The sequence below is a fragment of the Diceros bicornis genome, chromosome 3, assembly GCF_020826845.1.
Source record: "Diceros bicornis minor isolate mBicDic1 chromosome 3, mDicBic1.mat.cur, whole genome shotgun sequence".
NCBI classification, from domain to species: Eukaryota; Metazoa; Chordata; class Mammalia; order Perissodactyla; family Rhinocerotidae; genus Diceros; species Diceros bicornis.
Window position 1 is genome coordinate 53,700,920 of NC_080742.1, and position 12,297 is coordinate 53,713,216.

General features: G+C 41.0%; 1 protein-coding gene across 2 annotated transcripts in view; it reads right to left on the reverse strand.

Moving 5' to 3' along the window:
* Nucleotides 1-12,297, reverse strand: part of CPVL (carboxypeptidase vitellogenic like) — a 130,693-nt gene that overhangs the window by 62,170 nt on the left and 56,226 nt on the right. For both annotated transcript variants that reach the window (XM_058527596.1, XM_058527601.1), the window contains exons 8-9: nt 4,443-4,565; nt 3,666-3,797 (exon numbers count right to left, since the gene is read on the reverse strand). In XM_058527596.1, the coding sequence (XP_058383579.1) occupies nt 3,666-3,797; nt 4,443-4,565 (255 nt within the window). The remainder of the gene's footprint in view (nt 1-3,665; nt 3,798-4,442; nt 4,566-12,297) is intronic.

Below are 12,297 nucleotides of genomic sequence, written 5' to 3' on the forward strand. Positions count from 1 at the left end.
GAGGACATGAGAGTCAAAGCTCAGTGCTTTAGGAGGGAGGGAACATGATCTGGAACAGCGATGAGGAGCAAGGAGGATGCTTACTCTACCTATAAACCAAGTGGTACAAAGTAGGTAAGAGAGAAAACAGTCTCCATTTGAGAGGGCTACAGGGGAAGCAGCATCATCAGAGAGAAGCAGATTTGGGGTAGAGCAAGAAGATAAAGGGAATAGTCATAGAAGAGATTAAGACTATTGAAGGGGTTTGGATGAGAACATTGAGTTGTAAGAGGCTCTTGTAAAAGGATTTTAAGAAATGAATTCAGCACATTTTCAAAACTATCAAGTATGAATTTAGGTTTCTTACAAGGTAAGTTATTAGTATCCTAATTTTACATATGAGGAAAGTGAGGCACATAGAGGGTAACTCACTTGCCAAGGACACCTCACTAACAATGTCAGAGGTGAGACTCAAACTCAGGCCATGACTCTCCAGCCTGCACGTTCAACCACATACTAGCGCCCCAAGAGTCAGACTGCAATGTCTCCTAGTCTTCAAATCTTTCTGGCCATGCTTTTGGGTTTAATATAAAGATTCATTATTTTATTACATTAGTTTTCTGTTTCAAACATGAAGCAACTTAACTTATCCAAGTTACTCTTGCCACAGGGTTAGGGACCAAGCATTAAAAGGATCATCATGGTGGAACATGGGGGTAGGGTGGGTAATAATTATCCTTTAGCAATGCTACGGCTGCTCAGGGCCACTGTATCTGGCTTACAGATTGTGCACTACATGGGGATGCCTGGCTGAGGGGTGAGAAGGGGCAGAGAACCAGCCAAAGTTCTGCTTGCCAAGCTGGGTAAGTTTGGAGAAATGGCTACTTTTTATCCTCACAAAATGGCAGCATCTGCTTGCCAAACCCTGAACCCACAGGACTATGTCAGCCCAGAGGAGGTGTCTTTTTCTAATTTGTCCATCCAGAGGGGACACTGTAGGCTAGCAATGGTCCTGAATGCATGCAGTATTTCTGGAATTCATCTTTAGAAATTATCTTCAACATCAATGGGAAGAGAATGGCTTTGATTTCAGGAAGAGTCAAAAATGATCTGCTGTCAAACAAATAAAGTGGGTGGTCAGGACCTGTGAAATCCAGCTTCTGGTCAAAACTTATTTCACAAAGAGAACTCTGTGATCCAGAACATTGTCATGGATGGGAGACAACACAGGACCGGAGACTGGCCATTGTGCATCTTGCAGAATCTCTATGATGACCCAGGATTTTTATACAATGCCTGAAAATTACCATAGGAGAAATACTGGGTGGGAATAGGGGGGAACTTTTCTAGCCCTAGGCCTGCCAAAATCTATTATGCGGCTTTTGGCAATTGATTGCACCCCTCTGGGCCTCAGCTCCTCATTAGTGAAATGTGGATGTGCACATGTGCGCAGGGAGAGAAGATAATCTCTAAAGTTCCCTCCAGCCCTGAGTTACTCCTCTTTGATTAACTAAATCATTTTAAGGGATCAGAGCATCAAACAGGCTTTACTATTTAGGCTTCAGATTTTGACATTTGTATTCTCTCGGGTTTCAGGATTTCTTGGAGTTTTCAGTTGCATAGGCTGAAACACACTTTACCACTACTTGCTTACTTTCCCAAGTATCATTTTATCTATTTCCCTTGAAAAAGTAAAGGTGTTTTTTTTGTGTGTGTGTGAGGAAGATCAGCCTTGAGCTAACATCTGTGCTAATCCTCCTCTTTTTGTTGAGGAAGACCAGCTCTGAGCTAACATCTCTTGCCAATCCTCCTCCTTTTTTTTTCCCCCCAAAGCCCCAGTACATAGTTGTATGTCATAGTTGCACATCCTTCTAGTTGCTGTATGTGGGACGCGGCCTCAGCATGGCCGGAGAAGCAGCGCGTCAGTGTGCGCCCGGGGTCCGAACCCGGGCCGCTAGTAGCGGAGCGCGCGCACTCAACCGCTAAGCCACGGGGCCGGCCCAAGGTCTTTATGTTTTAATTCATTATTCAAGATATTGGACCAGTGGTCACACACTGCATACCATCCAGGGTTTTTTGGTGACTTTTTCCTCTTTTGTTTTCTGATGAATCTGGTTTGGGAGAGACACCATTAACCGCATGGCCATCTTCTCATTATCTCTGAATACACAAAATTCCTGAATTTTTCAACAGTTTCACTAATCCTGTGGGTGTTTAGGCTGTTGCATCATGCAACACAGACATCTTTCTGCTTTCTTTACCCCTTTGGGCCTATCAAATATTCTTGCCCTTGACATTGCTTAATCCCTGTATGTTTCTTCAAAAACACATCAAATGTCTCACTTGCAGATTGCCTTCATGCAATGTAAAATTTGGTATTCATTCTAAATTCTAAAGGTTTAGTTTTTACCCTTTCTGCGTACCACAGCAGATAGCCTAAAAATCAGTCTTGAAAATACTGTCGTTGCAAGTTGAAGAAGGATTTTACAAGTCCCTGATAAGATCCCGCTTCCCTTGTATTTACAATTGCACAAGAAATTCTGAATCCACACTCTGCAGCCAGGTTAGCTGTCTTGACACAGAGAAGGGGAGACTGTTAGCGTCCTGCGGAATGGCTCGGGACTCCCAGAGCTCACTCCAGCTGCTATCAGAATTCACAGCAAGGGCAGTCACTTTCTTGAGGGATTTCAGGTAGTTCCCTGGGATCCTACTTGTAAAATGGAGCATAACTTGATGTAACCCTCCTTCTCCCTAGTTAGTATGTCTCCTGTTTTGATGTGAACAGGCTGACCTGCAGCGCCTAGAAGGCTATTAATATCAGGCCTTAGCCTTAATAACAATAATGCCATTAGGTAATTGTTATAGGATGTGCTTCCAATAACAAAAAGATTAAAGTCCTCAAAATTCAATCCTTGCCTCATTTATTAATGTGTCAGACATGGTGGCTCTATGGTAAAGGTGGCAAAAACTCCCTAAGGAGATTGTTTACACATGATCTTTGTCTGCAGTGGCAAAACAAACAGAAAAAACAGAAAACCACCCAACCTCTTGCATCCTAATATTTAGTAAAGTCTTACATTTTAAATTTTAAATAACCAAAAAAAAAAGGATGAAGAAATAACCATATTATTTGATTCTCAAATTCAATTTTAGGGCAGTAATGTGATGATATTTACAAATATCAATGGCTCTTTGTAGAAGTTTTAAATTACTACACTTTATAGTCTTTGTTCCTGACACAGAGGAACATGTGACATTTGTTACACACTGTGGTCACTTCTCTAGCTGAAACCCTGTGTGTGGATATTACTCTTCAGAAGGGGTTAGAGCATATGTTGAAGCATATGCATCCACTTTCCAGGGTGCCTGTCTTCTGATTTCCTTATGATAGGGTGTGCCTTTAGGGCCTACCCAGCGTGTAAAGAAATCAAAACAGTTAATGAAAGACACAGTTAGATCAACACTCTGAGGTGATCTCAGGTTTAAAATATAGCCAAAGTAAATTCAAAGAAACCCGGACAGGTCTTTTCTTCATTAGGAGCACGCTCATCTTGCCTCCTGATCTTGGACAGCATAACAGATATAGCTTCTCGAACAACAGCAAAAAGCATGAGCACCACAGTGCTTCTAGGACCCTCCTCAGATGGTTCTCATTGCTCCAGGGCAACGCAGGCCCCAGAACTCACTTCAAAGGCTTGAAACCACTTCTCCTTCTTGATGAATTTCACACACTCATCACACTGCTTCTGGAAGTACTTTCTCTGCTTCTCATCCAACAAGCCAATTTGGTACAGGAATGCTGCATAGCCCCCTATGATCTGAGGAGAAAAGAGGCACACAAATGCCACAAGAAGAGCAGGAGAAGTTAGGGAAGCCCATTGACTTGGTGAAATAATCTTTTGTAATTTGTCAATCTCACACTAGAATTAGCCAAGCAAGACAATTACACACACACTCACCACACACCACAGAAACACATAAAAATATACACACACACCACATATCACACAACACACAAACACATACACAACACGTACAAATATACACACACAAACACACAACACAAAACACACCATACGCACATCAAATACCTCACAACACATACTGCACACGCACCACACACAAACATACACACACAATACACAAACACACACCCAATATACACACAACAAACATACACCCAACACACATATACACAAAATACACACAAACACACCACACACACACACACACACACACACACATCCCAACACTTGCGCTCACAGCGAACCTAGGCTAACAGAGTAAGTTGACACCTTAAAACACTTGGTAAAAATTAGAAGATTTAAATCATTAGAAAGTCAACTGGGCAACAGTATTTCCATTTATCAAGTTAGGTCTCTGAGGTAAGAGGAGCCTCAATCTGATTAAAGGGATTTAATCTCCTTAAGGAACAAAACGGAAAGGAAAAAGGGGCCACTTACTGATTCAGGATCAGAATATGCATCTCCAATAGCAATTCCTTTCAGGTTGATCTTCATCGTCATCACAGGGTTGAGCATGTGGATATAATGTGCAATGGCTGGCACATATTTCCCTGCGTAAGACTGAGAAGGGTAGATGTTAAAATGAACCATCACAAACTGATGCTAGTAAAATTATGTGTTTAAGCCGATCAAAATAACAATAAAATAGCAGTATTCCCACAAGAGACATACAATGTATTTCTTAACCTCACACTGTAATTTCTCCAATAGCAAAGAGCTCTGCCTCTCACTTCTTTTGTCATCCCAAATGTCACCAAGTGACATGCAAGTCACAGGTGAGGTACACAAAAAATAATAAGTCAACATGTAATAAAAAAGTGAACATTCTAGGGCTCGGCCCAGTGGGGCCAGAGGTTAAGTGCAGGTGCTCTGCTGCGGCGGCCCGGGGTCTGCCGGTTCGGATCCCGGGCGCGCACCGACGCACCACTTGTCAAGCCATGCTGTGGCGGCCTCCCATACAAAGTGGAGGAAGATGGGCATGGATGTTAGCCCAGGGCCAGTCTTCCTCAGCAAAAAAGAGGAGGATTGGCAGATGTTAGCTCCGGGCCGCTCTTCCTCACAAAAAAACAAAAAAAAGTGAACATTCTAATTTCCTTCCAATATAAAATAACCTGGACCAATGAACACAATTCTGCCACCTATAGGGCGTTTCTTACCAGAAAGTTCCATTACAAGTTTTATTAAGAAAGAAACAAAAAGAGAAATACAAAATCTGCATAATGATGCAAAATTTAAAATCAATATGTACTAAAGGAAGATAAAAAGGAAAATAATTGTCTAAAATCGTCACTTGAACTTACCTCTGTGTCCAACCTTTTCCAGTACAAGGTTCTTTTTCAATTTCAAAATATTTTGTGGACACAAACATGATAACAATCCTGCTTTTAGATTATGCTGAAAAAATCTACTACTGGTTTGGTAATATTTAAAAAATAGTTTTGTATTTTTTCCATTAAAAAGTTGGCTTCTTGACACCTCCACTTGTATGTAATATTAAACTTCATATGTTCAAAATGAAGCTCCAATTCCCAAGCCCTCCTTGCAGCCTCCCTTTCGATTAATGTTAATTAACTCTGTTCTTCTAACTGCTTAGGCCAAAAATCTTGGTGTCAGTCTTTATCTCTCTTTCTCTCACACCCCACACAAGTGCATCAGCAAATCTTGTCAACACTACCTATTCTATCAAAGTCTGCCCAGAATCCAGTGTCTTCTCACATCCTCTCTTCATCACCTTGCTCCAGGTTGCCATCATCTCTCCTCTAGCCTCCTAACTCACCCCCTGCTTTGCCTGTATCCTCATCCAGTCTATTTTCAAGACAGTGGTCTGTTAAAACATAAACCAGATCATGCCACTCCTCTGCTCAAACCCTCTGATGTCTTCCCATCTCCCTCAGAGTGGAAGCAAACTCCTTTTTCTGAGGCATAAGGGTTGACGTGATCTGGTCACCCCACTAACATTATCCCCTACTACCCTCCTGCTCATTCCTCTCCAGTCCCTCTCGGACCACAATCATTATTGTGATCCATACTGTTCCTTCCACCAGGACCTTTGCATGAGCTGTTCCCGCCACCTGGAATGGCTCTTCCCCCAGATATCCATATGGTTAACTCCCTCATTTCCTTAAGTGAGGCCTTCCCTGGCCACCCTATCTAAAATTTTAACACCTCTTTTTTGACGTTTTTATATTTCTCTTCTCTCCCTTTTCATCTTAATCCTTATCACTCTCCCACAAACTTTTACTCATTTATCTTGTGTGTTGTTATTCTCCTACACGCACTATAACAGAAAATCCATGAACACAGGGATATCTGTCTCTTGTGTTTATTAGAGCATCCTCTGTGCCTGATGCTGTTTATTTGTTAATGCTCAATAAACAGCTGCTGAATGAATGAATCTTGAATCAACCTACATGCATTTGAAAACCAGCAATGCATACATGTTCAAAATAGAGGCATTATGTGGGTACATATGAGTCTGCAGACCCTTCACAATATTTCCAAGGCTCTCCAGGGGTCTGTAATTCAAAGACTGGGACTCCCCAAGAGCTCTCATTTACTCCATACCATAACCATGTGCTGGAGACATCATTATTTCCATTTCAGTATGAGGACACTGAGGCTCAGAGAGGTTAAGCGGTAGAGGAGGAATTAAATCTGGTCTAACGTACTCCAAAACCTAAACTCCTTCCAAGTCATGATAAAAGAATGTAATTTACAGAACTTAGACGAGATCTCCTCACTGATGCAGCCTTCTCGTACAATAATAATTATTTTGGCAAAGTATTGAATCATAGCAATTTATCTATTCATACTCATGAGCACATTTTAGCTTCTTTGTGGTAATATAAAGATGTGTTTATGTGTGTGAAATTTGGTTTGTTGTATATTTGTGCTATATTCTCTTGTTAGGGACAATAAATGAACATTTATCAAAAAAAATTTCTGTAAGACGACTCAAAAAAGCAAATTTCCTTGAGTAACCATTTCACTGGTAAAGATGTGTTGTATAGTCTTCATTCAATGATGGTTTATTGGACAACTCTTCTGTCAAAGGCATTATGGTAGATACTTGAGAAGACACCAAGATGAATAAAGCACAAAGCTTGTACTTGTAAAGTTCACAATTTCTTTTGGAAATTGTGGAACTTTTGGAAAACTTGACTCAAATGTGATAAGGCAAAGTTTACCATTTCATGGATTATCATTCCCACAATGTGCACATTGCCCAGCACATAACAGGCACATAAAAACATATTTGATAAATGAATGACTTATCTGACATTACTTCTAAACATTTTTTCTCTATTGGAAATTAGTACAAATGCTAAAAAGTATCTCTCCTCAAGTTGTTATCACTCAAGTTGTCTTATTATAAGACCTGGCAATAAAAGACCTCTCTTGTCTCTTTCTGAGATGGAAGGGTATGTACTTTAAATTGCTATGTAAGTAATGATAACAAATTTCGGCTAAAACAGCCACATTTTTATGGCACCTTCTCCCTTGCGACCATCATGTGTATCTGGAATATATTCAGGCAGAAATTTAAAAAGGAACACCCACTCAATTTCTGACCACCTACTATGCACAGGCTATTTCGCCTACTTTCGTTTGAGTTTATTTAAGGTTAAGATTATCTTCCTATATTTTAAAATGATACAAACAAGAGTCTGTGCATTTCAATCACGTGCCTAGCTGGAATTCTATCCAGGTTTGGCTGCCTCCACACCTCCCATTTCTCATGTCAAACTACATTTCAGTCAATAGTCCTGGAATAGACTATGGGTCTCTGGTCCCCCAACCTTGGGTTTATCCACTACTAAGCTGACTACTTGCTAAGCTGACCATTTACAGAAAACAAGACAGTGAGATGGGTAGTTCTACAACCACGTCCAAACAGATTCCCCAATGTCTAGTCCACATCTGCTAACCTAACAATGACGCTGTGTACCCCATTTTTTCCTTTCTAATGACTATCACACACTTCCTTGCCCTGTGTCAGTGTGACAAATCCTTCATTGCCGTTTTCATTAATCATTCCCTTGGCTGAGTGACTCAGCCCGTCACACAGTAGACAATTATAGGATTATTTTATGGAAAACAGGCACTGAAACATTATAATGAAATTTCAATTATTTTCGCTCTCCTTGAAATATGTTTCTTTTTTTTTTTTCCAGATCAGACTAGTTAATTCTTCCTGAATCATTTATTTCTCAACTAAACAATTCCGTGACTGCCACAAGCACTTTAAAAGACAACCAGACAATAAGTCAAGTATGTTTTGTTTTACCCAGTTTTCCCTTTTCTGGATGTGTTTTAAATAGAATAGACCCCCATATTTCAGTGGGGGGCAGAATTTAGGTGTGGTTTGTCTGATGGATCAGAAATGGACTATATGGCCCCTCAGGACTTAGAATTGTGATCCTATAATTTTGCGAACTCGCGCTTCTTTTGTTCTGAGTTCTGCCCGTAACGAAGACGAAAGCACCAACAACCACAACTATCAGCCCTGTGGTTTCTCTGATCTCTCGCTGGTGTTCACCAATGTGGGCAGCAGCTGGCCAGTGAAGTTCCTGAAGTCTGTGAATTAACACTAACCTTCTACCATCGGAGCAGACCCTGGCCTCATAAAAGCTCGGAACAGCATCAAAGTGATTATAAAAGGAAAGAGGAAAAGCGCGGCCAGAAACTATGTGAACACATATTATTTTAGAATTCAGCAGTGACCTTCAGACGAGGAACTCAGCCAGATAAACATATTTAACCCAACACAGTAATTCAAACTAGGGTAGCAATCAACACATCAGGATTTTAGTCTGCTCTCATTATTCCTCTCTAATATTTAAAGAAGCTCCGAGCTGCAATTTGTATGACACTGTCCTTGTACGGCTCATTTTTCTCATGGTGACCATTATTTTGGGCTCACCTCTGACGAGAAGGATCAGAGATATTAGGGTGTGTTTGTATATGCTGTATGTGCTGGAGTTTAAAGAAGCAATAAACCGCCAGTTTTCCTCTTACTTCACAAGGATCTCAGAATTCAGCTCTCAATCTTTTATTCCCCCCGTGAGAGAAACGGGTCTTGACATCCCAGCTGAATAGTGGTTTTGAATCTTGGTCTGCAATCTTTCTGGGTTCTTAAATGATATTTGGAACAGCCTAATGGAAATCACGTTAGGAGCATATTGTACTTGTAAAAATAGCCCAGAGAGAATGTAATGCTTGGTTAATTATCCAGATGTGTAAAAGCACAATGAAATTGGACTTAAAGAAACTTGTAATTGTGTATTCTGTCTGAATTTCTCCCTTCTTACATGTTTCAACAACATTCATAGCAGACTTACTGTACCCCTGCTACTCAGCTACTTTTAAGGGAGGAAAAAAGATTTTATACCTAAAATCAAGCTTCAATCAGCTCTTCTAGAAGAAAAGAAATCATGTCAGAGAATAATACTATAATGGAAACAATGTCCTCTTAGAAATTTCACATATGTTAGCAGTTACTGTTGTGTAAGCTACTCTCAGTCGTCTACATTTCTTACTAAAGTCTAGTTAAAAAACAAAAAAAGAGGGGCCAGCCTCGTGGCGTAGCAATTAAGTTCGCAGGCTCCACCTCAGCAGCCCGGGGTTTGCAGGTTCGGATCCCGGGCGCAGACCGATGCACCACTGGTCAAGCCATGCTGTGGCGGCATCCCAAATAAAGTAGAGGAAGATGGGCATGGATGTTAGCCCAGGGCGTATCTTCCTCAGCAAAAAGAGGAGGATTGGCAACAGGTGTTAGCTCAGGGCTAATCTTCCTCACAAAAAAGAAAGAAAGAAAGAAAGATGCAGTTATATTCATTCTCTGCCTTGCTTCTAGGTGTACATTTTATGGTAAAACATGCAGAACCTGATAATGATACCATGTGATAGTGATAATAACCTGATAGTGATAATGAGCAATGGCCTTTGAAACGAGACACACCTCAACCTGGACAGAAAGTGCCACTATCCACAGGCCCTGGTTCCTAACCTTTGCCTGGCAAGTGGAAAACGGGGAGTTGTCAACCTTAGCAATAGTATGTTGAGGATGGTCAGGGTCATTCAATGCCCCTTTCCCTGCTCTGCCCCTACTCCCCCGGCCACTCAAGCTGGAACGCATATCTCTTTGAAGAACTCATTTTGGGGCTGTGAGAACTCCTCCATGTCCCCAGAAGGACCCAAGGTGGGCTGCCCTCCTGGAGGGAATCATAACTGTGCCGTGTCCTCTAGCTGTCCCCAAGCGCAGACTATGGTGGAGCCACCTCCATTTACGGGGGTGATCAGAGGGAATAAGGAGATTTGCCTTGAAGAGAGTATACTGAAAACCATAAAAACTGGTGAAAAGCCTAAGTTTAATGGAGTATGACAGGATGCAGCAGCCAAGAGGACAGGATTAAGCTGGGTTACCCTGACTTCATCTAGCCTCCAGGTAGAATCTTACTTCACATGGCACCATTATTTTCTCTGAGGAGAGAAGAGGTGTGGCCTTAAAACGGCCAGTTCAGAAAATTAATGAATGAGGAAAGCTTGAACCTCATTGTTGTGGTAATCTCTATAACTTCCTAGACATTTCCAGACCATGCGTCATCTAATTTCAAGACCACACTGATGCAATTGAAAAAAAATGGCTTCCAACAAGAATATGGCTTTATCTAAACATCTATTTCTCTTGAAAATGAGCTTTTTAAAAAAAGCAGAATCTACAGGAATAGACATATGAGAAAAACATTTTGATCTGTATCCAACTTTTAGTCACATAAATTTATGCAAAGTATGTTCTGCTTCCAAATGACATATTCTTGTTTCATATTGAGAACATGGTTCTTTAAAAAAAAAAATTCCATCAGTGACAAGCATAGGTGAAAAAGATGCAGCTCCCCCTCCCCCCCCACAAATTCTGACCTCAGTGTCACTTTTGGAGAAACCCAGCTTGAAGCCACGTGACTCAACCAGACAAATAAACCCTTTTGTTTAAAGTGACTACAGTTAATTTGACTTTTAAATAAAGAGTATGAACATACTGGGCCACAGTCAACAAACTAAGTCCTTCACGTGCTCACGACAGATAGAATTCAGACAGTCAAAATTGCATAATAGATTTAACTCAGCATTTCCTGTCCCTAAACTAGACATCTTATCTAATCAGGTACTATTTGCGTCACCATGCCACTTGGTCCAGCATGGTAGTTCATTTTAGACAAAGCTTATAATGACTTCTGATTTAGTCATATTCTTTTTCATGCAACTAAAGAATCAGTAATTATGTGTCGATTCGACTTAGAAATGCTATTCAAAAGCCTGAGGCCCAATTTGCAAAATTTCCACATGCCCCCATTCAATTCTTCAGATTGCAGCTTAAACCTTGATTTTTCTAATATTAAACTTACGAAATAGTCACAAATCCGTTTTCACTTCTAAAAGAAAATACTGGCAAGTCAGATGAACATAACTGAAAACAGGCATTTGTCGTGAGCTCAAGAGTTAAAGCAGCTTGAATGTTATCTAATAAAATTCAGCCAGTTCTAAGCTTTGAGAAATAATTGCATTCCAAGGACTTTGAGCCTTTATATCACTTGAAACTTCCATTAACTCTATAAAACTTTATGATCAAAGCCCAGTCTTTATGATTAAAACTAAGTCTTGGCCAGAAAGATAGAGACATCCAAGAAGCTAGGGAACTTCTTTTCTGTTTGTATAAGGTTGATAACCCTCAGAGATTCTGCAGAAGGTACGGAAGGGGTGTTGGACTCCTTTCTACAGCCGTTGATCTGTTCTGTGGAAAAAGGCAGGTCTTGGAGACAGTGCAGTTTCAAGGGAGCAGCCAGGCTCCAAATAGGTTACAATCCTCAGCCAGTCCCTTGACTACAGTCTTTGGGCTCTGGCATCCCGCTGCTTAGGTTCCATTCCTGGCTGGGTGACCTCGGTAGGGCTTCCTTAACCTCTCTAAGCCTCAGTTATCTCACCTGTAAAATGGGGATGATGATAACAGTGCCAGCTTCATAAGGTAGCTCTGAGGATTAAACAAGGTAAAGCATGAAACAGTGCTCAGCATCATGCCTGTCATATGATCCACTCTCAAAAAATCTACAAACATAACAAGTGAACTAGATACTCTTGAGGGTCCCCTCCTAGCTACCAAGTTCAGTGATCACAAGCCTGGGCTAAGAGGATAAACGCGTAGGCGTACACAACATGAGTAGAGGCCTACTGCTAGAACAGTTCTCCCACCCCACATTAGATGTCGCCCCTCTACTTGTATGTCAGTGCTTGAAAT